The sequence below is a fragment of the Clupea harengus genome, chromosome 22, assembly GCF_900700415.2.
Source record: "Clupea harengus chromosome 22, Ch_v2.0.2, whole genome shotgun sequence".
Taxonomy (NCBI): Eukaryota; Metazoa; Chordata; class Actinopteri; order Clupeiformes; family Clupeidae; genus Clupea; species Clupea harengus.
The window spans coordinates 21,735,779-21,762,994 of record NC_045173.1 but is presented as its reverse complement, the minus strand read 5'-3'; the positions used below and the strand labels follow the sequence as shown (position 1 = coordinate 21,762,994).

The following is a 27,216-nucleotide window of genomic DNA, read 5'->3' as shown; positions in this document are numbered from 1 at the left end:
ATGCCATTTATTCAGCAACAGCTAACACACATGAACACATGCAGGAGAACTCATTCACACATACAGAATTGGGGGAACAGGAGGCAGGGTATACTTGACAGTGATGATTACAATGACTGTGGACAGATACATCAAACTAACAGAGGGAACTAAAACTGGACTTGAATGGTACAACACACAGACAAAATGATAACGGTCCCACACACTAGTACCAGACACCAAAGGGAGGCATAAACCATGTTATTCATGAACAGAACCACCCACAGTCTTTCACCACCCCAGCACGCTACAGTACTGAGGACTGAAAGCTGTGCACCTAACGGTAAGAAAACAATAAGCATTGTTGGTTGTAAATATGTAGGAACCAGAATTAGCTTTATTGGCAACATACAACATTGTAGCATCACTGTTTTTTTTTTTTCAAAGACCAATTGTGAGCGTTGTGTCGTTTGGCTGCAAGCAGTTTATTTTGTAAAGCACACAGCACACATTTGCATGGGAATGTAAAGGTGGTGTCGTATTGCAAAGTATGTACCCTACAGGAAAATAAGCAAGGTGTAATAAGTCTGCAAATAGATAAACTATGCCATAGCAGACATCACTGTTCAGCTGCTGATGATTTTAAGTGTGGAAACTGTGCTGTTGGTAGTTTTTGCATATGGAGCTCTTCAGCACCCGCTAGTGGGGAGAAGCTGTAACAGATTGTGCCCAGGGTGTGAGGAGTCTGTAATGATTTCCCTTCAGGTATGCATGTCCTAGATGCACGGATGCACCAAATTAAACTGTTATTGATGTACACAACACACTTCATGACTGCACGGTAGAACTGTATTAACAGCTCCTGTGGCGAAGCAAACTACCTCTACCACAGGAAGTATTTTTGATGATGGTGTTGAGGTCAACTTGAGGTTTTGAAATGATGGATCCCAACTTCAAGAAACTTTAAGGTTTTCATGGTTTGCACAGGGTTGTTGGATATTGTAAGGGGGTAGCTGTTCTGAGGGGTGTCTCCTGAAGTCCACAGCTATTTCTGAAGTCATGACGAGTGTTAAAAAATATTAAGATACAATAGACATTAGATCCTAACAATAGCCTACATTAAGTCTCTCCCATCCCATTTTTAAAATAGTCTTTGTCTGCTTCATTTTAATGTGTAAAGTTATTTTAGACAACTGGAATAACATTGTTTATCACTTTGTTGGTACAACTGATATATTTCTATCAAACACACTATGTACAAAATACAAAAGTTTTTTTTTTTTTTTTTTACAGTCATTGATTGCAGATTTGTAACCCTCTCTGATTAGATCAGTGGTTGAGCCACGCCTCTGACAGGGCGCAAAGCGTCATGGGAAAAGGAAGCAGCTCCTCTGCCGACAGCATAGGGCAGACGGTCCGACAAAAAGAAACATTTACAATACTTCCTGAGATAGATGGTTTTCGTATTCGCCTCATTAAACATCATTTAATCGGTTTCTAAATAAATGTAAACTAAGAACTATGTAAATTGAAACAAAAACGATAGTCGCATACCGGTATCGACTGGCTGTTAGTTGTCGGCATAATAACAGGCTAACCTGTTAGCTGTTAAATAGCTTGAATGGAACTGTCTCTAAAATACACATTTTCGAAATAACTTTCCTTAAAGAAATCCTCACACAGTGGAAAGGAGTTAGGGTGAAAAGTTCTGTTTTGCGAAAGGGAAAATCTTACCCTAAGACGTGTGAGGCAACTTCGCAAAGTCTGATCACTAGTAAATTTCTACGGAATTGTTGCTAGCTATCTAGCAAGCTTACATCGCCTACCTGGTTGAGGAGCAACGTCATTGCAAGCTGGTAAGAGGTTTGCCTGTGCAGAAATCTTTACTGGTCACCTCCGGATATAGCTCATAAAAGGGTTTTCTCTTAGATAGCTGTATCTACATTGAGATAGATATCACTAAAAAGAGCCAAAGCATCTTATAAACTCTTTAGGACCACATTGCCTGTGAACGAAATACTTACACTGATATTCTACCCCACTTTTCAGAATTGCTTCGGGGCTTTGCAGTTAAATAGAAATACACCACGGACGGAAACGGTGATTATTATCTAAGCGAACTGAAGATGAGCTACAAGCCGATTGCACCCGCCCCTACCGGATCAAACCACACGCCACCAGGTGAAGTGTTTTCATTTTCCCAAGGAAAACTTTCCTGTGTGGACTAGTATTTTTCCTTTTCTTTTTGTTTAGGTTAGTGGCTCATAGCCACGAAAGAACAGCAGTGAAAAGAGGTCAGAAAGATGGAGGTGTAGTGCAAGGGTAGACGCTTGTCGTCTGCCCCGGTCTATACTTGAAAATCACTCGCTGGTGGTGTAGGCTCAGCTAAGACGCAGACCAATCTAGAGTTGTCTAGCTGCAAGAGACCCATCCTCCATCTCTATCTTCAAAAACACTTAAGTTTGATTAATTGCATCTACAACACGATGTGTGCGAATATTATCTTGTGTTTAGAAAACCCCACCTATCTAGTGGGTTGTCATAACAGGAATGTAAATCTGTATTTCCTCAGGCTCCAGTGTTCCATCCCCCTCCCTTCCCTCTTCCAACTTTAGGCCAACTTTCAGTGAATTTGGTCCACCGTCCATGGGCTTTGTACAGGTACATTTCTTCCAGCTCTTCTGCAGCTTCAGTTGTAAGGAGAGCATTCATTTTCCTATTGTATTTTTTAATTGTAGCTTGCATGCTTTTATGTATTTTTCTTTGGGAGAAGTCTTATCAAATGGAAATGTAACACACTCTTGTGTAGTTCTTCTGTAATTACCAGTTGAAGTAATTTTGAAGTATTTATTATCCTACTTCTACTTGTCCAGTTAGTCTACTTATATGGTTTACGTACCTTGTTCCCTCACAGCCTGTGAAAGTATCTCAGGGTTCCACCTACAGCGAGTTGCTGTCTGTCATTGAGGAGATGGGCCGTGAGATCCGGCCCACTTATGCCGGCAGTAAGAGTGCCATGGAGAGACTTAAGAGAGGTAACATGATCTGATGGCTTTGTGTGTTTACCACATGTTACCTGCTACCTATTCTCATCCTCTCTGTGTGTAGCTGAGCTGTGAAGACTGTGTCTATATTATACTTAACAACATCCACAGCACTTAAAAAGCAAGCACCACACAGTCAGAATCCAACCATGTGTTAACAAACAAGGAGGAATTAGGTCTTAGAGTCAAATAGAACAGATGGATTAATGACTTAATTATGTATTCTCGAAGGCTGCTGTTTTGGTAGGGTTTATGAATGAGGATTATTGCATAAGGAGATTGTGCAGCATGTGGTGGACAGTTAATAACATTTGTATTGAAATGCTGCTAATGGGAATGCATCTTTCCTATTCTGTGTAGGTATCATCCATGCACGTGCTCTAGTAAGGGAATGTCTGGCTGAGACTGAGAGAAGTGCTCGCACATAACCTCCCCCTCACCGTCATTTCTTTTCTCTACCATCACTTCCTCCTCTGAGCCCTTTCACTCACACCTCCTCTCCTTCCTCTCTCTCTCACTCACACACACACACACACACATACACACAGTGCTCCCCATCCCTCTTCAAAAGAATTCCTCCAAGCCTTTCCCCCAGTTTTCAGATAGAGCCAATGCTGTTAGCGTGGCAATTTTGTAATCCTGATTTTTGCAGTTTCAGTACTTGTATCAAGAATAAAGTGAATCATTAATAGAAAAATGTGTACTTGCTTGTTTCATTGTTAGAGCAATGACTTCCCTTCACATCACCCATCATTATAGTGTGTGTGTGGCGTTAGTGCGAGTACAGAGGCATAAGGAACCGTATGACACTCTTCTTTATTAGAGCTCACCTCACAAACTCCAAAGGGACAATAGGCTGGTTCTCCTGAAACATCATTCTGTCTGAAGGCAATTTTAAGAATGAAAATGAGACATTTAAGTGTCCAGCCAAGAGTGTCAGACTTTTAAAAATGAGTCGTTATACATGATAGATAATAAGTATGATACATTATGCTCAGCCACAGAACAGTTTTGTTGAACTCTAAGGACTTTAAACATACATTACACAGTGGCACTGGCTTGCACGTTACTTGCTAAAATAAAAATGCTGAAAGTTTGGCCTGTGGCTGCAATGATTGTCCCCCCTGTCCTTCCTTTAACCCCATCCCAAAATGAGGGAGTTAAATCATAAAAGCTCAAGCATGGATTACAATGAATAATAATCAAAACATGTAAATTCATAATAGTTTAAAAGAATATAAATAGTGAATATAATGGGCATAACTGAGCAATATGAAGTGCTGGTGAGGGGAAGTAGAGGGGAAGAGAGGGTAAGGATGTGATCTGTAGTCCAGGTCAGAAGACTAGTGTTCCTGGTTCCACGGATTGTCTTGAATGACCATGCCACTTCAATTGTGTAGACCACCACGATGAATTCATTCTAGTGAACTCCAGTCCATGACGAATGTGTGTGTGTGTGTGTTTGTATCTGAGCGAGGAGAAGGTTTCAGCAGCACAGCAACATGTCATTTCTTGCGATCATGAGACATTTTTGGTGGTGTTGCAGACGTTCATGGCCTGAGGATGAAGATCTACGTTGGTTTGAATATTCGGACGTGTGTTTGTATAAAAGACACATAAAAACCTGTGCTGAAAAGGGGTAAGGGTGTGTCGAGTAAGCGATGTGTCCACATTTACAGCTGCTGGACTCCTTAATTCCCACCACACTAAAGTATAATTCAGCCCTGAAATATAAAGCAAAACACAGAACAGATTATCTTAGATAAACCAGACAGATTACATAGCCACCAACGGTCACAATACCATGAACACTCATCTTGCTAACTAAACACATCCTAAGATCTCTATCCAAAGTAAAAGCCTAAAATGCATAAGGAACATTACAGCATGAAAGCTGAACATCCAGCAGCAGCTCATTAAATCGCCATGAATGTGCCCAGTCAAATACAGAACTATCCCTTCCCTTTCCTTAAGTGATGAATAATTACATTTCTTTGAGAACAAACAAATATCAACATAGAATTTGTGATGGCATTTTAAAGTGTTTTTTGTTCCTACAGCTGCCATCAATGCCATCATTAGTGACAGTCAGATACAACAGAGGTTATATGTATACAAATGGAACGTCGTCGGTCAGGATCTCCTACCTAGTACACGGCACGCTAGCATCCCTATATTCTTGCAGAAAATCAATTTCCAAAGCTGAGAATGTTCATTACATGTCATTTAGTCCTTCTAAAGTGAGAGTGGGATAAAAATCGTGTCACTTGGACCATTACTGACTTCTAAGGATTAAACTGTTAGTCTGAGAGGCTTGCTAAACACCGGCTGGCCTTGTCTTACCGTAGTGGCAGTGGCATTGTCGCCAAACAGGTTCTTGTAGCGGCCCTTCTCTTCCTCCTCTTTTCCACGGATGCGCTCCTCCATCGCTCTGAGCTCGCGTGCCACCGATGGTGCCAGGCTTGGGTCTAGCTCCACCACCCTGGCAAAATCAGCTCGGGCCTCCTTCTTGTTCCACACTGCCGCATGGGCTTTGCCTCGCTTAAAGTACGCCTTCACATTGTCTGCGATCAGACGCAAAAAACCATTAGTCTGCTTCATGTGTTACAGCCCATGTAGCTTTGAGATCACACCGACCTCCTGGAGCGTATGACAAGTTGGTAGGCAGACTCTGGGGACCACTCACCATCGTATTTGGAGATGAGAGAGGAGCAGTGGTCCAGGACCTCGTAGAACTGGCCCTGCATGAGCTTGCATTGGCAGTAGTTGAGCAGGAGGGGTGTCATCAGGACGTCTAGTTTAATCCAGTGCTCATCCCCTGCTCTCTCCTGAACATCAGAGAGAATTTGGGTCAACCATGTAAGGAGAAACATGAACCTAATGACCAAAATGTATATACAATTGTTGGTATTACACAAAGCCAATACAGATTCAGAGTCAGATACACAAGCACCAGATCCACCAGAGCCTGATGCTGCCCAGTTCCTTTGTGCTGCTGTTAATCTCACCTTCATCTGCAGGTTCTTTAGGCAGGCAATGGCGTTGTAGTAATTTTCGCCAGCTCCCACCACGTCGCCCTGTTTGAAGAGTGCATTGCCCTGTTCATGAATCTGAGGCACAGCTTCCATCTTCTCCTCATCCGTCATGGCCCAGGTGTCCAGCTGGAAGGTGCCTGTTTCCAAAACCTGGAGAACACAAGATGGTGCTAGGAGTACCTCTAATGGAAAATAGGGGTGATGTGTACCTGAGCTTCACACAAAACCAACAAGATGTGCCCTTAAAAGGTGTTGGAGAACCTTTTCGATGACCAAGACTGCTAGCTGAGTGCAACATAATTTATTTTTAAAATAAAAATGTGCTTTGGGTGATGCCCCTGATAACCACTGTAAAGAGATTGAAGAAGCTCCAGATGTTGAACCTGAAGATCAAACATATATTTCATACAGGGGTGATGTACCCTGAGGAATTTTCTCTAGCTCTTGATTTGACTTAACACTGACATTGGAATTACATAACATATTAAAATGCAGCAAAATAGAAGCCGGGGCCTCACCTGTAGAAGCTCTAGAGTGAAGACGAGAGGCTTGGGCGTGGCCTGCAGCTCGTCCAGGTCGTGGTGGCCGGAGGAGTGGTGCGAGTGTATCTGGGCAATGCCACAGCAGTGCCTCTGGCCCTCTAGAGGGTCTTTCCCTGCCCTGATGTTCCTCAAGGACTGGGAGACCAGTGGGTAGAGTGCTGTATGCTGGGGGGAGAACAGAAACGTGGAGGTATCTATCTGCCTGGATTTATCTGTCGAGTTTAATGACATATCTGGCAAAAAAATCGAGTTGCTCTAAGACTAGATCAACATTGTGTTTTTGAGAACAATTCCATGGCAGCGAATGTTTGACATTATAGATTTTATTTTTAGAATGTCTCCTGCTGTAATATCACATTGCATAGTATATTTAAAAAAGCCTGTGGCTGGAGTAGGCCAGAAGCGATTTAACATATGTGTTAATTGTGTTTTACGTCAGTGAAGTAAGTGTTCTACAAATGGAAATCACAGTACAAACCTTGGTGTCACAGGTGAATTCAGAAATTTCACCCTCCTTCATAGTGGTGACTATCCGCTCCCAGACAGGCAGCTTGAATTTCTTCCCCATGATCAGCTCCATGGGTTTGCAGTGGCACTCCTCCATCCTGGAATCATCCAACACTGTGCCATCGAGAAGGCTGGTGCGATAGTGAAACTTAACCTAATACAAACAGAATAGATCATTCTTAGTAAATTGGTCTCACTTTCCTTTTCTACATTGATGTTACACTATTGCATACGGGACATAATGATAAATTGACAGATTAACACCAAGGGAACTTAACTTGCTAGCAAGTTAAAAGTGTGATACAAGGATTTCTGGCTAATGATACCAAGCTAACATAATCACAGCCAGCACGAGTTGAGTTAAAAACTGTTAGGCAATGACCAGTGTTACATGATATCACGTTTCAGATGAAATTCTGTGTCTCGGGTGGAACTTCGCTGGAATATTGATCACCTTAGGCCACTGTGTTCACACCTAACTAGACTAACTGAAAATATTTCTGGCAGATACACAGACAACTCAAAATGTTATTAATACTGGTCATCGTTTTTATTTGTTTCAGAGCTTACTGTGATGAATGGTCACCACTGACTACATAGGTTGATATCAAGCAAGCTGTTTTAATACTGTTGTTCTTTTGCTCATATGACGTGTCAATTTATATCTTTGCAAAAATCAGGCTATGGGACGCCAACCCATTAGTCAGTGACATATAGCCAATTGTAACAAGACACATGTGCTCCTTGGTTTAATCGAGGCTAACCTATGCCCAGGCATAGTCATCAGCATAACTTTGACTGGGTGTTGAGATAAATACCTGCATTTTTTTACTGGCAGCATAAATCCACCCATGTGGCCTATTATACGCCTACAGGTAGCCTATAGTCCTACTGAAAGGTTAGCAGTAACCTAATGGCTTCTAATTTAAGTTTCGGCTAGTAATTTAGATATTAAGGCTTAATTACATCTAATGGACAAAACTACAAAAGGGCACAGATTTCATATCCCTATTTTGGGGGCAGTGGAGCGTATTGTATTGATTGTAACATTTTCAGGCATATGCCTATACATTTGTGGGATTACAGGTCAACGCAAACTCTGTAACTCTGTGGTCACGCAGTTGCCTCGACGGACTCGTTTCATTTAAGCGCAATTTATGCTCGCCTTTTTCGCAGGCACGCAGTTACGTATCCCCTCTTGCGTGCGTCTCCCAATTTTTCTATCCGAAGTAGCAGTAGCATGCCAACATTAGAAAGCTGGCTCAGACACCTTGCGAATCCCCAAGGCTTTTTTATACTTTTTTTATACATGGCATGGTTGCATCGAGGGACTTGTTTTCATTTAGGGTTCTCCCACGGTTGTGGGTGTAGTAAATTATGTCTGAGGAGATTTGCGAGGTGTCTGAGCCAGCTATCTAATGTTAGCATGCTACTACCCACAAGGTAAACAGCGACGGATTGACGGAGTCGGATAGTTACACAATTTGGGAGGTGCTCGGAGAGGGTTTGCCACGACAGAGAAGGCTCTCCGTGTCTCTGTGTTTTCCTAAACGGACGACCATAAATTGGGCTTATGAGCACCTATCGCAGCGTCTAAATAGGCAGTAACCCAGATTCTGGCCTGCCACCTAGTGGCGAGGGAAAATACTGGCCCGCGGCCCAAGTTACTTGCCGACCCCTGGCCTAGCCTATGCCTACCTATTATGACCGCCACTGCAGCGTAGCACAGTCATATAATGTTTGCCAACGTTATTTTTTGTGTTTTTTATCTGTATTTTTGGTGGATCATACCATATAGTTAGACTAGTGATTGTAGCCCCACATGGCTGATACGGAATATAAGGTTTGTGGCCCTAGGTGGGTGTGTCCCTTCGTGCTGGTGCCCCCTGAAGTGGGGTAGGCTCAAAGCACTTTTTGGGCAATAGCACAAAAAACGTTTAGCCAACATTTTTATGGCAAGTTGGCCTCTAGGAGGCGAATGAACCTAGGTCATTACGACTTATTTGTGGACTAGTGCAACGTACTGAATAATGTTCTGCGCTTCAATACAAAATATCTTGTGATTTAAAGGTTAAAGGTGCGCACACACACACACACCAACTGTCACTGTCAACGATATATTGGACTGGTATTCCTGACACAGACTAGCCTATTTAGTGAGTCAAGATAAGATAGTAGCTACCTAGCCCGTCCACAAAAAGGCTAATTAGCCTACTTCGAACAGATGATACATTGCAGTCAAGACACCAGACCTGAGCTAGGTCTCTGTCGTTATTTAGGTGTTGTATATACCCAATTTATCTCTAATCTTGATATTTATAATCTCTCTATCCAACTGTTGGAAAACAAAGGGAGAACACTTAATTGTTAACTGCCCACTCGTCTGCATGTTTGAGCTACAACTTCCGCTGTACCTGGCCAAAGTCAGACAGCTGCCCATGACGATAGGAGACTCATGAATGACACGTGAATGGGAACGACGCCTCTGCTTAAACTGGTCAAACTAGCTAGTCAACCAGCTAATAATCATGTAATGCTGGTAGCTGGTTATAACAGATATCGCTACTGGTCTTGGCTGGTATGACCAACTCGAGGATGAATATTCATTGAGTTTGCCCCAGAGAAACACAGAATCTTAGAAATACGAGTGTTACCGGTATCTCGTAACACCGGTAAAAGACACAACAAAAGACACTGCTAGGGCACATATGACAATTTGTATAAAAGGTATAAAATAGTTCCAAATAGTCTTCTAATGTCATGCTAACTTGCTATGGAATAACAGTACACAGTGTCGCGTTTTACTGGCGCCACCGATTGTCACTCAAAATGAATGACGTGTTTTAAAGCATACCACTGCAACAGACATTTGGGTCTTCCAATGAACGACAGTTTAAAATGAAAACACAACCCCTCCTTCCTAGGAGCAACCTTCTTGGACCATCGTCAAACAAGCAGAATTAAATTCAATATCCTAGTAATGTAATTGCTACTACATAAACAGATTGTTGACTTTGCACTGTAAGCACGGGTTCGTTGATTTCTCTTGCTTGTCTATCCTAGGAAAGGCTAACGAATGTTTGCCTTCTACGCCAGACACCCATGGCTAGCTTTCCTAGCTAGCTAGCTAGCTACCTATCCTTCAATTGTTGTAGGCATAAATTGCGTAACACGAAATACCGGTAATGGTAATCGGTTTGCTTAATGAACGACACATTAGTACCTTAGTTCCATCGGCAAATGCTGATAACTGCCCTCTGCCTGGAGAGATTACTTTTTTCTGTATCCCTTCTGCGCTGAGAGCAACCGCTATCTCCTCCATCCTTGTTCGCAAACAGCACTAAGTGAAGTGGGAGGATCCTTTGCACTATCGGGAAACCTCGAGAAACGTCGAAGATGTACGATCATGTATAAGTGCAACCGAAAGGTTGATCATTTACTTGTAGATCGATTGGGCTTATTGCCTATTTATCCACTTCAGAATACATAACAATGTTAATCTTTATTTATGGAGCACTTTTCAAAATCCGTGTTACATAGTGCGTCGTACAGGAAGCAAAGCAAAACAGTAATAAAATCAACAGGTTTATAAATAAAAACTGATACAAAACAATTAGGTAGGCTATATAAAAACCAACACAGTGGTAGTTTACATTAATACAGAGTAAAAACATTTCCCCACCATGAATATTGTAAAGTGGACGTATTCTTCACTCAGCTTGTGAGTTCGGCTTTCAGGTAAACTATGAGTAAACGCAACCATACGATTTCAGTTTGACCTCAAAGAACCATCATAAGCAAACGTTTCATGCTGCCCAATCTTTGGCTTCTGCTTTATGCAATTACGACCAAACGTCGCCTACAGTCATACCATTTGGAACAGGTGTAGGTTTACTGTGAAACAGTGTCACAGTGTAGCCTGTTGATTTCTCCCTAGCTATGCTTTCACAGACATTCCCCATATTTAGACAGCCTGTTTTAAGCTACGCAATGGCAGTGTATGGTAATGTATATCTATCTACTAGCATATTTTGGATCTGTTGAAAACCTCCATTCTCTTTGTACCTCTAGTGGTACGTTCCAGGATCAAATCACGAGAACAGAAAGACTTCCGTGTTTCCCGCAGTTGGAATGTATTGAACAGAAGTTAGATCAAGATGTCCTACTGGTGGGCTTTTTGTACTTTCTTAACTTCAACACTGACGATTGTATCGACGCAGTATGTTCCCCCGGTGAGTAAAAGCAAAGAATAATGAAATGTTAGGTTGCCAGCTACTTGTGAACTGTTACGCTGATTAAGCTGCCGCAACAAGTTGTCAAGTGGATAGAACTGTCAGACATGGTAATGTGTTAACATGAATTGCAAATGTGGATATAAACTCAATCCCATGTCTGACAGTTCTATCCACATTTGCAATTCATGTTGACAGTTGTTAGGCCTAAACAATCACCCGCAACTCTTTTCATTATGATCTGCATGTCTTTGCAGTACACAGAAGAATGCAGAACTGGCATGTATCCACCTCAGGGCCCAACGTATGTATTCCAGTCTTTTATATGTTGTGTAACCACTAAATTAGCAAAGGCAGTCACTTCTCCCGATGACCTAAGGTTGCTTCGTGACTGTATCCTGTTTTGTAATTCTGTGCAACCGAGGATTGTTTTGCCACAACAGAGTAGTGATAGTGACAATATGACAATGACTGTTGTTAATTGTTGTTTAACTGTTTTAATGCTGATTCTCCAATAACTCTGTCTGGAATTATAGGATAAGAAATAACCCACATATATTAACTCAGAGCTCAGAGGTTTAGGATATTAACAGAGCCAACATTTTCAATTGACAGGTTCAAAGGTGCAGTTACCTGGTACACAGTTGACCTAGATTTGCCTCCAAGCAAAAGATGGTCTGCACTAATGTCTGAGAAGAAAGATGACGTGAGTGCCTGCCTTTTAAAGGATGTTCTCTAAACTAGTTAACTTGTGTCAATCAATAAGCTATATTCAGTTAAAGCGTTTTTAAGTTAGTTGTACCACGTGAAAACTAATGGCCATAAACCCTAGACACAGAATGATTCCATTGTCTGGGAAGACTGTGTAGCCACCAGTCAGTGACCTCCCTGATGTTTTGTAGATTGCCAACATGATCAAGGTCATAAAGGATATAGCTGATGCCTTTGTTCCCAGTGGGAAGCTGATTGATTTCGTCGACAAGGTTTTGGTGAGTATATAGCAGTTACTTGACTTATTTTAAACGTTCTCCTCAGAAATGGATATCCTTTTCAAACTAAATCCAGTGGACAGTTTCGTTCCACCACTCCTGACAGCAGGTTCTCTGTTCTTTCAGCCTCTCATAGTTGATACACTTCCATATCCATATGACGAGGAGCTTAAAGGAATAGCATCAGCTTCAGGAGTTCCTTTGGGTATGTGAGAGGACGAGCTTATAGACTGAAAAAATGTTAACTGGCAGACATGTTATGGTAATGTGGTCATCTGGTTAAACATGTTTCGTGTTTGTCCTTTACAGGTGAAATTGCACTTTTCAATCTGTTCTATGAAGTGTTCACGGTTTGCACCTCAGTTGTTGCAGAAGACTCAAATGGTAAGTACTAGAAGCTAGAGAATAACAGTTTATACATTTGACTTACTCATGATGCAAATTAACGTTTTTTTTTTTATGGTAGATCATGATATTGGGCTGTTTGTTTGATGCTGTTACAGGAAATTTGATCCATGGTAGAAATCTGGATTTTGGACTCTTCATGGGGTGAGACGTTGGTTTGCTTAAGTTCTGTTACAGGCCTCAGAAATGGGACGGAATAATTTCAAACCACAGTGTATGAACTACGATTCTTAAATTTTTACTGTTTATTAGTGGCCATTGAAATGCCAGTAGGAATAAATCTGGCACACCGCAGACATATGAACTTTCATTGCTTGCTCTTGTTGACACCAATGACGAGTATTTACCTCCCTTTATAGATGGGACATGAAGAACAAGTCCTGGCAGATCACGGAGCAGCTGAAACCACTGGTGGTGAACATTGACTTCAGGAGGAGCAACCACACTGTCTTCAAATCCACAGGCTTCGCCGGCTACGCAGGCATGCTGACTGGCATGAAGCCGGTGAGTGGAGATGAGGGGGGGGGGAGAAGGACTGGAAAATACAGGGGCAGAGAGCACAGGAGTGGAGGGAAAGTAGAGAGAATGCCCTTTAAACTGGGACAGTAAGGCTGTTGTAGTTAAAATTCAAAGATTTATGACACAATCATGTGCTGTATACTGCCTTTAAACAGCTTTTCCAAGTAATAGCCACAGCATTCAGCCACAGACAGCCATACAATGTTAGGGTTTCACCGAATGCTCTGGGCTTTGTCTGTTGTCGTGTTACCATAACTTATTCTTCACTCTCCTGGTAGCTTAGTACTGTAAACATATAAAGTAAACATCAGTGATGCAGACTGTATTTTCCCAAACATATTTAGTAAAACATTTTCCTTCTTTTCTCTCATTCTTCATAGCACTCCTTTTCCCTCACCATCAATGAGCGCTTCAGCATGGATGGAGGCTATATTGGTGAGCCCCTTTCCCTCACCATCTCTGCTTGGGAAAAAAAATGCTTAATCAGACCCAGTAGGCAATAGAATATAAAGGTCAAATTATCTATATGAAACGTGCTTAAAACATTTAAAAGTACATTACATGGTCATTATACATGGTAGACATGAGTGTGTATGGTCATTACAGACCACATTTATTGTCTCAAAGACCAACCCTTTACTGATCACATTTGTGATGCTATGTTGGTTTACCTGTCTGTCATAGGCATCATAGAGTGGCTTCTACATCATAGAGATGCCATGTGGATGGGGTTCCTGACTCGCACAGTCCTGGAGAATGCTACCAGGTGAAGTATAGCCTCCACCTAGGCAGGTTATTTCATTTAAGTTGTAAGTAAAAGTTTTAAAGGTTTTACATGGAAGTGTTATGGAGGGTTACTGTAGCGCAATGTTAACCCCACACACAAATGCCCCAAGAAGACATGCTAGTGAAAAGACTGGCTTTTCACCTTCTGGTCAAAACGCTCATCTCCCGGGTTCCCAGGCTTAAGCCCAAGGGCATACCTGTACCAGAAACAAGTAACAGAACTTTTGAGGGTTTTCAGTGGAACCCTTTCGCTCCAGGTGCCAAAGCATGGTTAAATGAGTACACATGCCAGAAATAAAGCATTCTTCCTTCACATGCTGCAGCTATGAGGAGGCCAGATCCCTGCTGTCCCAGACGAAACTGTTGGCACCTGCGTACTACATCCTGGGAGGAAACCAGACTGGACAGGGCTGTATCATCACCCGTGCCAGGACAGAGAGCCTGAAACCCTTGGAGTGAGTGGAACTTCCCTTGCCTTAGTGTCATTTAACTTCTCTCACTGCTCTTTCATACACAGAACTAAAAAGCCAAAGCACTCCCACTAATCATTCTGAACAGTGAGCACACATATGTGACGTGGGTGAAATGCCATGTCATCCGGTGATGTTTACTAAAATTATACAATTGATATGAAATCTGTTCAGAATTAAATATATATATATATATATGTGAAATATATAAGCAGCATCAGGGAGAATGGCAATGATGCATTTGTATTTCAACAAGTTGTTTTGGAAAGGATAGAATTTTACTATAAGAACCTGTGGACATTTGGCCATTATTTTCTATGCCAGACTGAACTTAAAGCAGGGCAGGTGGTACCTGCTGCAGACCAACTACGACCACTGGAAGGCTCCGTTGTTCCTGGATGACCGGAGGACACCTGGGATGAAGTGCATGAATCAGACGCTACAGCCTGTAAGTTCATCACAAACCTACTCCTGAGGGAGAGGACAGTAATGCCCCAGAAACATGAGTTTCAATACAAGTAATGCAAGCAATTACGGCCATTGTGTAAATGTTTAAAACCTTGCCAAACACAGCTGGCCTCGCACCACAAAGTAGTATTTTACATTACATTAAGACTGACGGTCACGGTCTTTACAGAACATCTCCTTCAAGACCCTCTATGATGTCCTCTCCACAAAGCCGGTCCTGAACAAGGTGAGTTGTTAAATTATTTTTCAACATTATTTTAGTCTTAGCAAGAAACCAAATAAGTATATATGCAATCAAAGTAATAACTAAATCTGGTGCACAGATGAGCATAAAGTATTGCTAATAAAGAGGCGGGTCATCAGTGAATGCTTCAAGACCACCTATACATCAGAAGGAACAGTGAAGGATTAAGTGTCCATAAATGCAATACAATGCCTGAAACAGAAACCAATGTATAGATTGCATTTCAACCTTTTCACCAGAGCTTTTTAGTCCACAACAAAGTATTGTAATTGACAATATTGCAAACTGCACCTCAAGGTAAAACAAGTTGATTTGGTGTAGTAGGGTGCTAGAGAAGCCAAGGTCATTTGTCAGAACTCAATTACTGTACCAAGAAATGAATTCCATGTATAGCACATATCTTTCAACATGACCCAACCTAAATAGAGGCAGAGAGTTTGCTTCCATTATCCACCCATATTCTTGTGTTTTTCCACCCTAGTTGACTACCTACACTACACTGATGGAGGTGTCTAAGGGCAAGCTGGAGTCTTTTGTACGAGACTGCCCCAACCCATGCATGCCTTGGTGAGGCCGTTCGGGCAGCTCTTGTTGCAGTGCAAAGACCAAGAGAGGAATTCATCAGAATACTGCATCATTTAAATAAGGAAAATGTCTAGTCAGCTGGTCATCACACAAACCATCAAGTGCCTTCATTAACCACTCGATTAAGTGCTCCAAAACTACAATGCTAGTCATTCCTACACGTCTTTTTTGCACTTTTTTTAATAATGTTTTTATGTGCCATCTATCTCAGTCTTATCTATGCAACTAAGGCAGAAGTCAGTCTGCATAGGCTCATCAAACTGAGCGCTTAGAGTGATTAATGCTTTATAAACTGTTTGGTTAATTCTGTGTCATTGTGATAAAGCACAGCAAGTTTTATAAATTCAGTATACCTCAGAGGTTTCCAATTCCTTAATTTTTCTGTGAGTAACTTGAATGCCTGCAAGATAATGTTGCCACTGCATACAAATGGAACAGTTCATGATTGATCTAAGTCACTAATTACTGGTGTCATTGATTTAAACACCAGTATCTTCTGTGCTTCCACAGCTAACCACTGTAAACATACAGAAGTGAACTTCTTTTGCTGAGTGTCTCAGAGATAAAAGTCCTAACATTAAGAAATAAACAGAATTCAAAATGACTTCTATTGTTTCTTTTTGGGAGGTGTGCTATGACGCAAGACAGTCATGTTTGGTTTAAGGACTGGTAATAAAGTTTAAAGTACCGGTTTGTATTAGCATGCATCAAGAAAAAGCAATAAAAGACTTGAGCCATATTTCACTTGGAGGGAAAAGTAAAAATCAATATTTTATTATTTTTCTCATTTAGTCTTAAAACCTCATAGTAAATATCTGAATTACATGGAAATCAGAATGGGATAAGATGCCCAAGCACTGAAAAAGGCCAACATGCCTGAAAACATAAAAATAAAACAGACATACATTTAAAAGAGTGCATCTGAGGTCGACCTCCACCCCAACCCCCCTGTAAGGCAGGCAAGACGGACAGACATTTTAGTGCCAGTGGGGGGGGGGTTACATTCTCTTTTGCCATGCAGCCCATGACATACCCACCGAGCAAGTTTTGCCAACTGTACTCTGACCAATCAGGTCAACACATTTTCCTAAAAAAACTGATGTTCTGAAATACCTACTTGCTTTTACTGAACCAAGGCTCAAAAAGGTCAAGTGCATGGCGGTAGAGGAGTTTTGGGGGCTATTTAATGCAGTCAGGCACAGGAACAGAAGAAACGCTGCCATAACTAAGTAACAGTAACTGATTGCAAATGTCCAAAACAGGACCCAAGCCCATTCTCACCAGCTTCCTCTCCAAGGCTTCATTTAAAATACCACAAAACAAATAATAAAAAAAAAGACCTCATAAAAGAATAAAATAAAAACAGACACAGACTACTGCAGAGCCTATGGACAGCAACATGAGTCCTCTAAACCTAAAATTTCCGTCTTATAAAAACGTCACCTGAGGTTAAACAAAGAACCCCTTCATGTACAGTTAGACACCTCCTTCTATTTAGAACAGTAGATTGCAGCAGTGTGGTGCCATTGGAACTTAATGGGATTAGTCTCTCTCGCTTTTTATTTAATTTTTTCTTTTCTTTTTACATTTGTTAGGCTCAGCTTAACCTTAACACAACTGTGCAGTCACTTTCCTCTAGTGTAAAGCGGCATGGATGATGTTGCACTAGTGTTGGGAATGGGCCTGACGTCCTCACGCACTCTGGGCTCCGACCGTCTCTGGAAAAGGAAAAGATCATTTACCTTCATGGTGAATCCCATCAACCACCTCATAGAGGTCTGGTGAAGTATCCACAGTCCAGGCAGTATTCACAACACGGCACAATAACTTGATTGAAGGAACCAAGAAGACATTTAGTAAGAGGGTGCATTACAGTTCAGGAATGAATCCATAGTTTTGAATTAGATGTTCAGGGGTGCATGTCATGGTTTTGGGATGTGTGTGGAGTGACGGTGGTCGTGGTTTACCAGGTTCTTTCAAGGTCAGGCCGTCCCCAATGAGCCCTGGGAGGCCCTCTGTGTTGCCATTAAGGAGCTCCGCTGTCAGGTTGTTGTTCTGTTGCTCCTCTGTGATCCTCTTCCTCAATTCCTCCTGAGGAGACAGGACACGTTTATCATCCATTCTCTCTCTCTTCCTCACACACACACACACACACACACACACACACACACACACACGTATAGTATACTCAGGTAGACCCCTTCCACTCACCTCAGATATAACTGAGAGCTGTAGAGGCAGATCCTCCACTTTCACAAAGTCATCCTCATCTGATTTCTGGCTTGTGTTTCCTGAGCCTACCTCCTGTGAGGAGAAGACAGATGGCTTTTCATGGAACATCAAATCATTTCGCCAAAACAAATCAATACCATTTGAATGCTCAAACGGCACTGAGTGTTTCTTAGACATATCAGCCTCTTTTTCTTTGGTGTGGAAGTTATGCATTTATTTCGTTGTGTGTGTGTGTGTGTGTGTGTGTGTGTGTGTGTGTTTGCGTGCGAATAAAGGGTAACATACGTCCACGCTGATCATGACTGGAGACTCCGTGTCGGGGCTTCCGGAGCTCGAGCCCTGGGAGCCCCCCTGCCCATTTACTGTGACGGGACCGGAGGGCACCTCTGCACTCCTCTCGGCTTCCCCCTGGGCGTCTGGCTCAGCTCCAGAGTGGCTGCTCCCGCTCACACGGTCCTCCTCCGGGGAGTCCATCACCTCTATGGACTTTGACTTAGTGCTCTTGGCTGGGGGAAGGAAGGGGAGGAAGGTGAGATGGAAACAGGAAGAAGAAACATAAGACTGGTAGATGGGGTTCATCACGCTCTGCCTTACACAATGCTGCCTGTTTCCTGTTTCTTTGCGCAAGTTGTAGAGTGACACCAAGCAATTAGAGCCATAGCGCTTACCTTCATTGCCTTCGGAGGTCTCTTGGTCTTGACTGGTGCCGTTCTGCATCACTCTATTGCACTGCATTGACAAAAAGGTAGGAGGAGGTCAGGACAAAATACACGTTTGGTTTGGTTCCTCACATGCACACATACACTCACAGGTACACACACCTGTTTGTTGTCATTTGTGGCGTTGCTGCTGGCTTGTAGTGATGTCTGTACCTCCACCGGTCCAGCCTCAAACTCCTCCACCTCTTCCAGCTCGTTCTCATCCTCACCACTACCATAGTTGGTCAAGGGTTGAGTCTCTGCCTTGGACAAGCCTGCGCCACACAACACAGCCAAGAACACACAAGTTAGAATAGATCAGACTGTACTTAACCAACACATCTGATTTGTTGATTGACAACCCTTACATAACAGAAGATATACCGGACTAAATCGGGATACTTAATATTTCTTGAGGTGGCAATGTAAAATATTTGTAATGAGGCCAGTCTGGGGCAATCTGAATAATTTGAACAATATCAGGTTGCTCACTAATGGAAAGACGCGGCCCCTCTCCATCTCGGTCCTCTTCCTTTTCATCATCATCATCATCTTCCTCCTCCTCTTCTTCTTCTTCTTCCTCCTCCACTTCAGAGGCCTCGCTGCTCTGTCCATCCTTCTCTTCCAAACCCTCTTCTTTCTCCAGATTGAGAGTGGTCCCTTCCTGCTCCATCTCATCTCGATCCTGCAACCGCACATCAGCAGAAATTTAAATTAACTTAGCGGTCAAAGAAAATAAGAAAAAAGCAACAAAAAAAACCCAGCCCTACAGAGCACTGGTTTAACAACTCACCTGATCTTGGTCACAGTAAGCTCGCAAAAATGTAGCCTCCCCTTCAGCACCTTTCCCCTGAGCACAGAGACAGAGCAGCAGATGCATTAAGAGGAGAAGCTTTCTTGGAACTTGGATCAGTCCAGGGCTACTGTTGTCTCCCCTCCATTGCTTCACTAAGCATTAACTGAGACTGAATTAAGACTGAACGTAAGCTCAAGCAAACATCTCAACACGCCCAATCCTAACTACAAACTCAGTTGCAACTTCACACCCAGTTCCCCCCTACAAAAAAAACAAAAGAAAAAAAAGAGAGAAAGAAAAAAAAAAGAAAACCGTGGGTTGCCCCAAACCATCAGTACACAAACACACCTCAGTCTTGTTAGTGTGTTTGGTGGAGACAGCATTGCGGCTTCTCTTAGTGCGGTTCTTGGCTGCACTGCTGCTGCTGTTATCGAGGTCCTGCATGAGTCTGAAGAAAGCCAGCTCGTTGAACAGGATCTCGGAGATCTCCACCAGCAGATCCTCCCCACACTCCTGTAGCGTGCGGCCCACAAACTTCCCCAGGGAGTCCTGCCGGGGGACACGTATGAGTGTGAAACACACACACACACACACACACACACGTCAAAACCGACCCTCAATAGGCTCAGCAGAGCAGAACAGAGCTTTGGACAAAAGCGTCGCCAAATGACTAAATGCATAAACACACTGAATTAATAAATTTTCAGAGTGCATAGGCATATGCAAGACCAGTCATTAGGATACTGCATACAGCAAGGACTATTTGGCTCATACCTGCAGGATACCACCTAGCTGCCGGTGGAAGAAGCGCACAAACTCTTTGCTCTCGTCGTTCTGCTGTGTGAGAGTGAGCACCATACGGCGCACGGAGGTGAGCAGCTGGTGAGAGCAGACCTCGTCCATGTGCTCCTGAGAGACGGGCGGCGGAGAGGTCAGGGTTAGTGTCAATATGGCTCCCACTGTGGTCTATTCATGGCGTTGCGTCATCATGTCAGTCAAATTACTAAATGCAGCACATTTTATATACCAATTTATAAAATGAACATCTTGATGGATGCTCTTTCCACTTTCTATTTTGAGTTTACAAAGCCTCAAAAACCAAATCTGAAAGGAACTGGTTCTGTAGCGAACGCTTCCCCATCCACTGAAAAAGAACAAGATCTGTTCTGGAGCCAGTGGGTGTCTGGGGACCTCATTTTAATCTAAAGTAGTTTATATGATTACGCTGGCGGTTCACCTTCAAGAAGGGGATGACCTCAGTCATGATGGCTTTGATCTGCCGGTCCAGCTGCTGGGTGTCGATCTGAGGGCAGCGCATGTCTGCAGACGCCTGACAAGATCCTGCACACAAGACCTCCAGTCAGGGCAAGGCCCATTCTCAAGCGGTGGGGTAACACTTCAACTGTAAAATGACACATCTGTAACAAAAGTTCTAGAATTTGAGTGTTATCAATAGTTAAACTTAGATTAGGCCAAACCAGGTTTCCCACCTTTTCTATAACTTAAAAGTACTTTTAATAAATATATCCTCTTCATAATCATCACAATGGCTGTTGTCACAGCTTCATTTAATCTTGACTCACAAATACATGTATAATAAAGAGATAATATGGGCACACACACACACACACACACACACACACACACACACACACACAGATACCTTCCAGCAGTCCAGCAGCAGCAGCATTGCTGGGTGAGGGCAGGTCAGTGTTAGAGATGTCAGCAGCAGCAGCAGTAGCAGAGCTGTTTTTGTTGTTGTGGTTAAACTCAGCCTTAAGCTTCATGCGCTCATACTCCCTCATCCTGGCCAGAGCTTTATCTAAGTGAATCACTGTGTTACCTGCACACAGAGGGGAGATGCAGTGGGTGAGAGGAGAAAAGCAAGACCCCAGTGAGGAACGAAAGAGAAACTGAGGGAAGACAGAATGGGTGAGGGAAGGCTTAAAACATTAGCTAAGCTCTGCAGCAGCCCAGGTGATTAGGCTCTCTAATGTGATCGGAGGATTTCATTGGCTAGCTGCCCTCACCCAGGTCATCGCTGGCGAAGGGCTCCAGGTTAGAGGAAGTGGACATGAGGCTCCCCTCGTCCAAAGAGTCGCCATCAGCCATCATCTTCTGCTTCAGGCCCATGTTCTTCTCTGACATCTCCTACACAAATCAACAAAACAGCAGTTAGTATTAAGCCCTGCAATACATCTTACTTAATATACTGACTAATATTCTCATTTATTACTAATGTGCATTTTTTTTTAAAACAGACTTCTGATAATGATTTAGCTAAAACAATCACATAGAACAACTACTTAAATCCTTGACCTTTCTCTATTCCTCTTTCTCCAACACCCACAACCACCCGACTTTTACAAATCCCATCAGCTGACAATCAGACATCTATCAAATGACAAGACTCAGAAAGGAAAGGAAGAAATGGACACTACAGAAAGAGGAAGTGAGAAAGAGCAAGAGAACCCGAGAGTGTTTACCGCATCACTGGTGGCCAGACTCTCACTGGGGGTGAGCTCAGACTGGGAGCCTCCCACCCACACCGCCGGGCCCAGGGGGGACGCCTGGCCATCGGCCATGTTCTTCTCAGTCAGGTGCCTGGTCACAATGTCCTGGAGGTCAGCAGCACAACATGAGGGTCACAGATCTGATATTTATATTTTACTCTGGAGAACTGGGTAGTGATTCTCTTAGCATTTTAATGAAGGTTTTTTAAATTTGTACAAGTACTCAAAGCTATTTAATATAGTGTTCAAACACACAAATACAACAGGTATTTTCTGTTCATGGCCATACTTGTAGTGAGTAGAGGGCCCTCTGGCGAAGGTAGTCAGTATTGAGCAGCTGTAGCTCATGGAAAAGCTCAATGAGGAAGTGCGGTCGCGACTCGTTCTGGGAGATGAGTGTAGCCACCTCTGAGTAGATGGTCTCCCTCAGAGCCTCGAACAGCGAGAAATCACTGCTAGCATCTGCAGCACAGAGGACGACACACACACACACACACACACACACACCTCACGTCAACACAATGCAATGCAATGCAATTAGAGTCGATCCACTAAGACAAAGGGATATTCATAACGGAAATGTAAAGGGGAGAGTCAGAGTACGTATCAGCAACCCACAAGGTCACAAAGATCAGGGTCCAGATTCCCAAATGGCACCAAAGAAAAGCAAATCATGCAAAGTACCCTTTTGATTTCATTTATACGATAACTAAATCAGCTATGATGCCATCTAAAACTACAACCAAGTGCGCCATTTTGAGGCTGGTGTATGTGTTCAGGATGGGGACACTTTCTGCTCCACCAGAGCCAGTGAATACTAAAAACAGCCCCTAATCAAGAGGCAAACCTACACCTAGGTTACTGAGGTGCTGGACGACTGGAGAGAAATTATAGTAAATTAAAAAAAAAAATTGTCACGCACAACAATATTTACTCAAACCAGAACATTTTCTGAAATCAGTTCAGACTTGACAGCCTTCTCGAGTAAGTGGCAACAGTATTCTCCATCCAGGATGCTTTAGGGCAGGTGCAGTGAGCTTTTCGTCTGGTAATTTCTATAAGGTAGTGTGTCATTTTGAGCAACAGAACTGGACACGACCACATGCAGACAGCAGGTGAAAACCTTAGAAATAAGAAAATGTATCACTAAAGTAACTTTCAGATCACAGACGGCAACAGTTACCGTCTCTTTCAAAACAATCTGGAAGAACCAGTGAGACTGGCTCCGGCACTATCACACAGGAAAGAGCCAAGAGGATGACGACATGACACAAACCAGGACGGTGGAGGACATCTTGTGTGTGGTGTGCCTTATTAGTGTTAAAGGTTCTACCTTTAACTGCGTTTCATTAGAGAAGGAGAGGAGAAGGTTAGCCAACAGAGGGATGGTTGAAAGAAATCTGGGGGTTGGACGGTAGGGGGGAGTCTCTTTTGGACATGCGGGGGTGCAAAAGTGGTTACCTGGAGCTTCAGTGCATGCAATTCTGTTAGAGAGGAAGGGTGTTCTCCAAGCATACGCTGTGAGGAGCACAACAACATATATCAAAACCAAAAATGAGTAATAAAAAAATTAAAAAAAATTAAAATAAAATATGTATGCCAAAAATGAGGGAAAAACAGAACCTTGGGAGAAAGTAATTCATGGAACATATATAAATACTAATTACTGACAGACAAAAACTGTACATTAAATGAGGTCACCACAAACAAGAGACAATAACATGTTTGGATTTCTGCTTTGTTTGGCAAGGACTTGCCCAGGCTTTCACTCAACATGGTCTGATGCTACATTCACATGCTTGTCAAAATTACAAATCACAAGTGTTTTGCGTTACATTAGGCTCCTTGAACGGCGTCTTTTAGTGTCTTACTTTTGCCCACAATGAAAACTCCATGCACAATGCAGTCAAGAGTTACAGACGTACACAAATATTTGACATAACCAGTCACTGATAACAGCACACGACAACTAGAGAAATAAATAATCTTACATCAACCAGTGACATGAGTTTCACTGTTCCTATTGAAAATGTGGGTTCCAACTTGCAATTACTACCAGAGTGGTCGCGCACGTATGACCGTGGTATGAGCAACTTGCATCTGTGGTCATTATTACAGCTTATTATACGGCTCTTCAGAATGTTCCAAAAAGTACCGTTGATTTAAATGGGCCATCCCAACGTTCGCAGGTGAATATTTCTTGATATTCACTGCTGCGAAAAGATATTGACCGCTGTCGTTGGCAACGGGTTTTGTGCTTCTAATTCTCCGCTGCGCGTCGGGGTGCTATTCGCCCCGTCTGGATTTATTTTTGGATAATGACCTCCGGACAATACATTATCCCTTACATGTGATGCCAGAATAAGTTATTAACAAGTTAACACATGGCTGCACTCTAATGCAAACACAATGTGGATCATTCACTCAGGGGCATGAAGACATCTACAGAGCCCTACACTCAGGGCTGAGTTTGTTGCTGAAAAAGGGCTAAATCTGCAAAGGTCCACTGTAGAAAAAATAGGTTTTCAAATAGGCCACGACTAATCAATAACCTTTTCTTTGACCAGTGAAATATTTCAGATTTTTCTCCAACACACGGTTTTTAACAGCGCTTATGGATACTCTCGTCTCAAGTGGCACCTCAAACACATCTTGATCCATGATTTACCCAGCAGCTATAGAATGATGGAATATCCAACCAAATGCATCAGCTAGCATCATCTTAATGGGTAGCTTCCTCATCTGGATTTGACACAGAACAAGTCTACAAGGTCTTTCAAGCTTATTCCAAGCCTCCCTAGGTCTACAGATGGCATATTCTCAGTCTGTGTGTGCATTCTGACTGACCTGATGACAAGTCATTGGTCTTGCTGCTCTTCGTCTTGCTGTCCAGTTTCTCCTGGGTGAGCTTGTCCAGCAGAGTCTGGTTGTGGCCTCTGGGCTGGGCCAGGGGGGCTCTGCCCCTCTCCCTCCCCTGGAAACAGTCTGCTGTGCTGGACACACTGTCGCTCTCCACACCTGACACCAGAAGGAAGATTAGTGATTTTATTTACAAACAGCTCCTGATGCATAACCAGTACAGCAAGCACCAGCAACGGCAAAGTGAGATCCAGAACAAAACACACACACCTGCATGCTTGCCCTTGCCCCTCCTGCGTCGGCTCTTGGCATTGGGTGTCTTGTCACGTGAGGCTAGGCTGGCTTGAGCCGAGGCCTTCCTGCCGGGCCGGTAAGTCCTGGTGACTGTGGTGGGGTCGCCTGGGTCCGGCATGCTGCTCAGGGACTCCTGCGAGTCCTGCTGCTGGTAGCAGCGCCCCCGGAGCAGTCTGGGGGCGACGGGGGATGAGGAGGGGGAGTAGGACTGCTGCTGCTGCAGCTGCGGGGGCTGCGGCTGGGGAAGACGGGCCCCTGAGCCGGGGGGCTGCTGCTGCTGGGGGCCGTGGGAGATGTTCAGCCAGCTGGGGCTCTGAGGATTGGTTAGACTGCTGTCTGGCTGCGTCTGAGGCCTGAGGGATAGAGAGGATTGAAGTGACCCATAGGCTCCCCAAAGGGTTTTGTTTGTTTGCTCGTTTATGTGAGGGAGTGAGTGCCCCCATTCAGCCCAATTAAAATCAAGGTTTTAAAATGTCTTCCGTTAGATATAGTTCATTGAAACCTGTAAAAAGGCTGATCAAGGCCACCTGGTGGCTGAATGTGGAGCAACATCACACTAGTCTGGTAACATAGCTATAGATGTGGACAAACTTACAATGCTATAAAGATTATGAACAATGATTGGTAAAGGCTGCGGTTATTTCATTATCTGCTAAATTTCACTTTTCATATACGTAAATTCAAGGACTTGAGTACGACTGCACAAGCAACAGATAAACAGAATGACACAGTCAGCTAGTTGGAGTAGCAGACATAAATAGTGTCTGTAAATGCGACTGAAAACAATCAAATACACAAATGTGATCACACCCAGTGTGACAGAGTGGGGGTGTGAGAGGAACCACACTCATATCTGAGCTAGTGACCCACTTCATGTCTGCCGCAGAGTTCAGTAGAGCAGGTTATTACGGCAGGGCCCTACATGCACAACTTGTCTGCCTGCCTATTCATATTTCATGCTGTCAGTTGTCCTTTAACACAAAGCAGTAACAACACTGACAGGTTGTGTTGGGATCCAATTACACTTACAGATTATAAAGCCTTATGTAGCACACTTGGATGCAGATATCTTGCAGTGGCATTTAACCATCTTTACAGATAACACAATTGAAATATATAGTGGTAGTGGATCAATACAATGCAAATATTATATTATATTATTATTATTATTATTATATTATATAAGTCATATTACTGTTACCTCACATTAGGCGGTGACATCTATTTGTAGGTAGAAATGAGTATAGTAAATAACCAGCTGACCAGAAAATTAACAAAGTGGTGCCAGACAGGTCCATGCCATCCTATGCTCTGTGTTTGGCATGGGTAGACGCAGGCATTCAGTCCAGCTGAAGGAGGGGGCGGGCTGGTAATGCAGTCGGCAGAAGTTACCAAGACAAGTCCCAGTCCCACTGCTGTGAGTGTGTGTGTGTGTGTGTGTGTGTGTGTGTGTGAGAATAAGAGATGAGAGCTGGGTTTGCTCTCTGGGGGCTTAGCTGTGGCCTACATATGAAAAAGTCTCAGTCTGAACTGAGGTCAGGGCTGCTTCAATTCCAGAGGATTCACATTACTGCCTCCTAGTGTCCGTAAGAAGCACATGTATGCACACACACACACACCACAAACATTAACAGAGAAATGCACAAAGTACCGGTTTTCTGTGTTGTTGAACGTGGATCTCTGCAGGGGAGGTGGAAAGCTCATGTACTCCGTCTTCATGGAGAGGTTTGGGTCCTGCTGCTGCTGGGTGGGGCCACCCTGGGCAGCAGGGCTCTGGGGGAACTCAGCACCCGCAGAGGGAAACATGGGGGCCATGTTAAAGCCTGGGCGGAGGCAGAAGAGGAGAGTTTTACACAGAAGTACTCAAACCAGAAAGCTTATATGTATCTTTTACCAATCTTTTACCATCGTCAATGTTCTGTTGACATACAGGAGAGCCTTAAAACAACATTTGAGCAACAAAAAAATAGATTACATGTAGTGTAATAAGTTAACTCTGGGAAGTGACGGGGAGGAACG

At 43.2% G+C, this 27,216-nt stretch overlaps 4 protein-coding genes across 12 annotated transcripts in view; 2 read left to right on the top strand and 2 right to left on the bottom strand.

Moving 5' to 3' along the window:
• Positions 1-1,309: 1,309 nt before the first annotated feature.
• cdk2ap2 (cyclin-dependent kinase 2 associated protein 2) lies at positions 1,310-3,720 on the top strand. The gene is made up of 5 exons (XM_012818884.3): positions 1,310-1,835; positions 2,029-2,160; positions 2,552-2,640; positions 2,894-3,014; positions 3,384-3,720. The coding sequence occupies exons 2-5, from the start codon at positions 2,106-2,108 to the stop codon at positions 3,449-3,451; spliced, it is 333 nt and encodes a 110-aa protein (XP_012674338.2). The 5' UTR covers positions 1,310-1,835; positions 2,029-2,105; the 3' UTR covers positions 3,452-3,720.
• Positions 3,721-3,820: 100 nt separating this feature from the next.
• On the bottom strand, positions 3,821-10,501 carry LOC105892591 (aryl hydrocarbon receptor interacting protein). Of its 2 annotated transcripts, none has more exons than XM_012818883.3 (7): positions 10,331-10,500; positions 7,079-7,261; positions 6,577-6,765; positions 6,032-6,208; positions 5,710-5,851; positions 5,367-5,587; positions 3,821-4,747 (listed from the first exon to the last, which is right to left on the bottom strand). In XM_012818883.3, the coding sequence occupies exons 1-7, from the start codon at positions 10,427-10,429 to the stop codon at positions 4,742-4,744; spliced, it is 1,017 nt and encodes a 338-aa protein (XP_012674337.2). In that variant the 5' UTR covers positions 10,430-10,500; the 3' UTR covers positions 3,821-4,741. The 2 variants fall into 2 exon arrangements, with proteins under 2 accessions (XP_012674337.2, XP_031416023.1); XM_031560163.2 differs by lacking the exon at positions 3,821-4,747 and adding an exon at positions 4,774-5,258 and having other exon boundaries at positions 10,331-10,501.
• Positions 10,502-11,180: 679 nt separating this feature from the next.
• asah1b (N-acylsphingosine amidohydrolase (acid ceramidase) 1b) lies at positions 11,181-16,409 on the top strand. The gene is made up of 14 exons (XM_012818882.3): positions 11,181-11,339; positions 11,597-11,643; positions 11,955-12,045; positions 12,242-12,328; positions 12,455-12,533; positions 12,638-12,712; positions 12,832-12,877; positions 13,093-13,237; positions 13,633-13,687; positions 13,937-14,018; positions 14,362-14,493; positions 14,833-14,956; positions 15,146-15,202; positions 15,702-16,409. Exons 1-14 carry the CDS (start codon positions 11,265-11,267, stop codon positions 15,789-15,791), a joined length of 1,185 nt encoding a protein of 394 aa, XP_012674336.1. The 5' UTR covers positions 11,181-11,264; the 3' UTR covers positions 15,792-16,409.
• A 135-nt stretch (positions 16,410-16,544) lies between these two features.
• The window catches only part of pcm1 (pericentriolar material 1), a 36,457-nt gene continuing 25,785 nt past the window's right edge, over positions 16,545-27,216 (bottom strand). For 6 of the 8 annotated variants that reach the window (XM_031560154.2, XM_031560159.2, XM_031560155.2 and 3 more), the window contains 19 exons: positions 26,849-27,020; positions 25,174-25,550; positions 24,892-25,062; positions 23,506-23,562; positions 22,334-22,506; positions 22,018-22,149; positions 21,562-21,682; positions 21,195-21,374; positions 20,769-20,872; positions 20,306-20,440; positions 19,880-20,080; positions 19,529-19,585; positions 19,228-19,420; positions 18,859-19,010; positions 18,706-18,766; positions 18,323-18,543; positions 18,017-18,109; positions 17,773-17,896; positions 16,545-17,523 (listed from right to left, as the gene is read on the bottom strand). In XM_031560154.2, coding sequence (XP_031416014.1) covers positions 17,498-17,523; positions 17,773-17,896; positions 18,017-18,109; positions 18,323-18,543; positions 18,706-18,766; positions 18,859-19,010; positions 19,228-19,420; positions 19,529-19,585; positions 19,880-20,080; positions 20,306-20,440; positions 20,769-20,872; positions 21,195-21,374; positions 21,562-21,682; positions 22,018-22,149; positions 22,334-22,506; positions 23,506-23,562; positions 24,892-25,062; positions 25,174-25,550; positions 26,849-27,020 — 2,750 coding nt within the window. In that variant the 3' untranslated portion in view covers positions 16,545-17,497. The remainder of the gene's footprint in view (positions 17,524-17,772; positions 17,897-18,016; positions 18,110-18,322; positions 18,544-18,705; positions 18,767-18,858; positions 19,011-19,227; positions 19,421-19,528; positions 19,586-19,879; positions 20,081-20,305; positions 20,441-20,768; positions 20,873-21,194; positions 21,375-21,561; positions 21,683-22,017; positions 22,150-22,333; positions 22,507-23,505; positions 23,563-24,891; positions 25,063-25,173; positions 25,551-26,848; positions 27,021-27,216) is intronic. The other 2 variants (XM_031560160.2, XM_031560158.2) reach the window with 2 other exon arrangements.

What these genes read in the sequence shown, in the direction of transcription:
- cdk2ap2 (XM_012818884.3), top strand. Translation starts at nt 2,106, where the DNA reads ATGAGCTACAAGCCGATTGCACCCGCCCCTACCGGATCAAACCACACG. An exon ending in ATCAAACCACACGCCACCAG is followed by an intron (nt 2,161 to 2,551) that starts GTGAAGTGTTTT and finishes GTATTTCCTCAG; the next exon opens with GCTCCAGTGTTCCATCCCCC. An exon ending in CATGGAGAGACTTAAGAGAG is followed by an intron (nt 3,015 to 3,383) that starts GTAACATGATCT and finishes TATTCTGTGTAG; the next exon opens with GTATCATCCATGCACGTGCT.
- LOC105892591 (XM_031560163.2), bottom strand. Translation starts at nt 10,429, where the DNA reads ATGGAGGAGATAGCGGTTGCTCTCAGCGCAGAAGGGATACAGAAAAAA. An exon ending in TAAAGAACCTGCAGATGAAG is followed by an intron (nt 5,852 to 6,031) that starts GTGAGATTAACA and finishes TCTGATGTTCAG; the next exon opens with GAGAGAGCAGGGGATGAGCA. An exon ending in TCTCATCTCCAAATACGATG is followed by an intron (nt 5,588 to 5,709) that starts GTGAGTGGTCCC and finishes GTCTGATCGCAG; the next exon opens with ACAATGTGAAGGCGTACTTT.
- asah1b (XM_012818882.3), top strand. Translation starts at nt 11,265, where the DNA reads ATGTCCTACTGGTGGGCTTTTTGTACTTTCTTAACTTCAACACTGACG. An exon ending in CGACGCAGTATGTTCCCCCG is followed by an intron (nt 11,340 to 11,596) that starts GTGAGTAAAAGC and finishes ATGTCTTTGCAG; the next exon opens with TACACAGAAGAATGCAGAAC. An exon ending in TGTTGCAGAAGACTCAAATG is followed by an intron (nt 12,713 to 12,831) that starts GTAAGTACTAGA and finishes ATGCTGTTACAG; the next exon opens with GAAATTTGATCCATGGTAGA.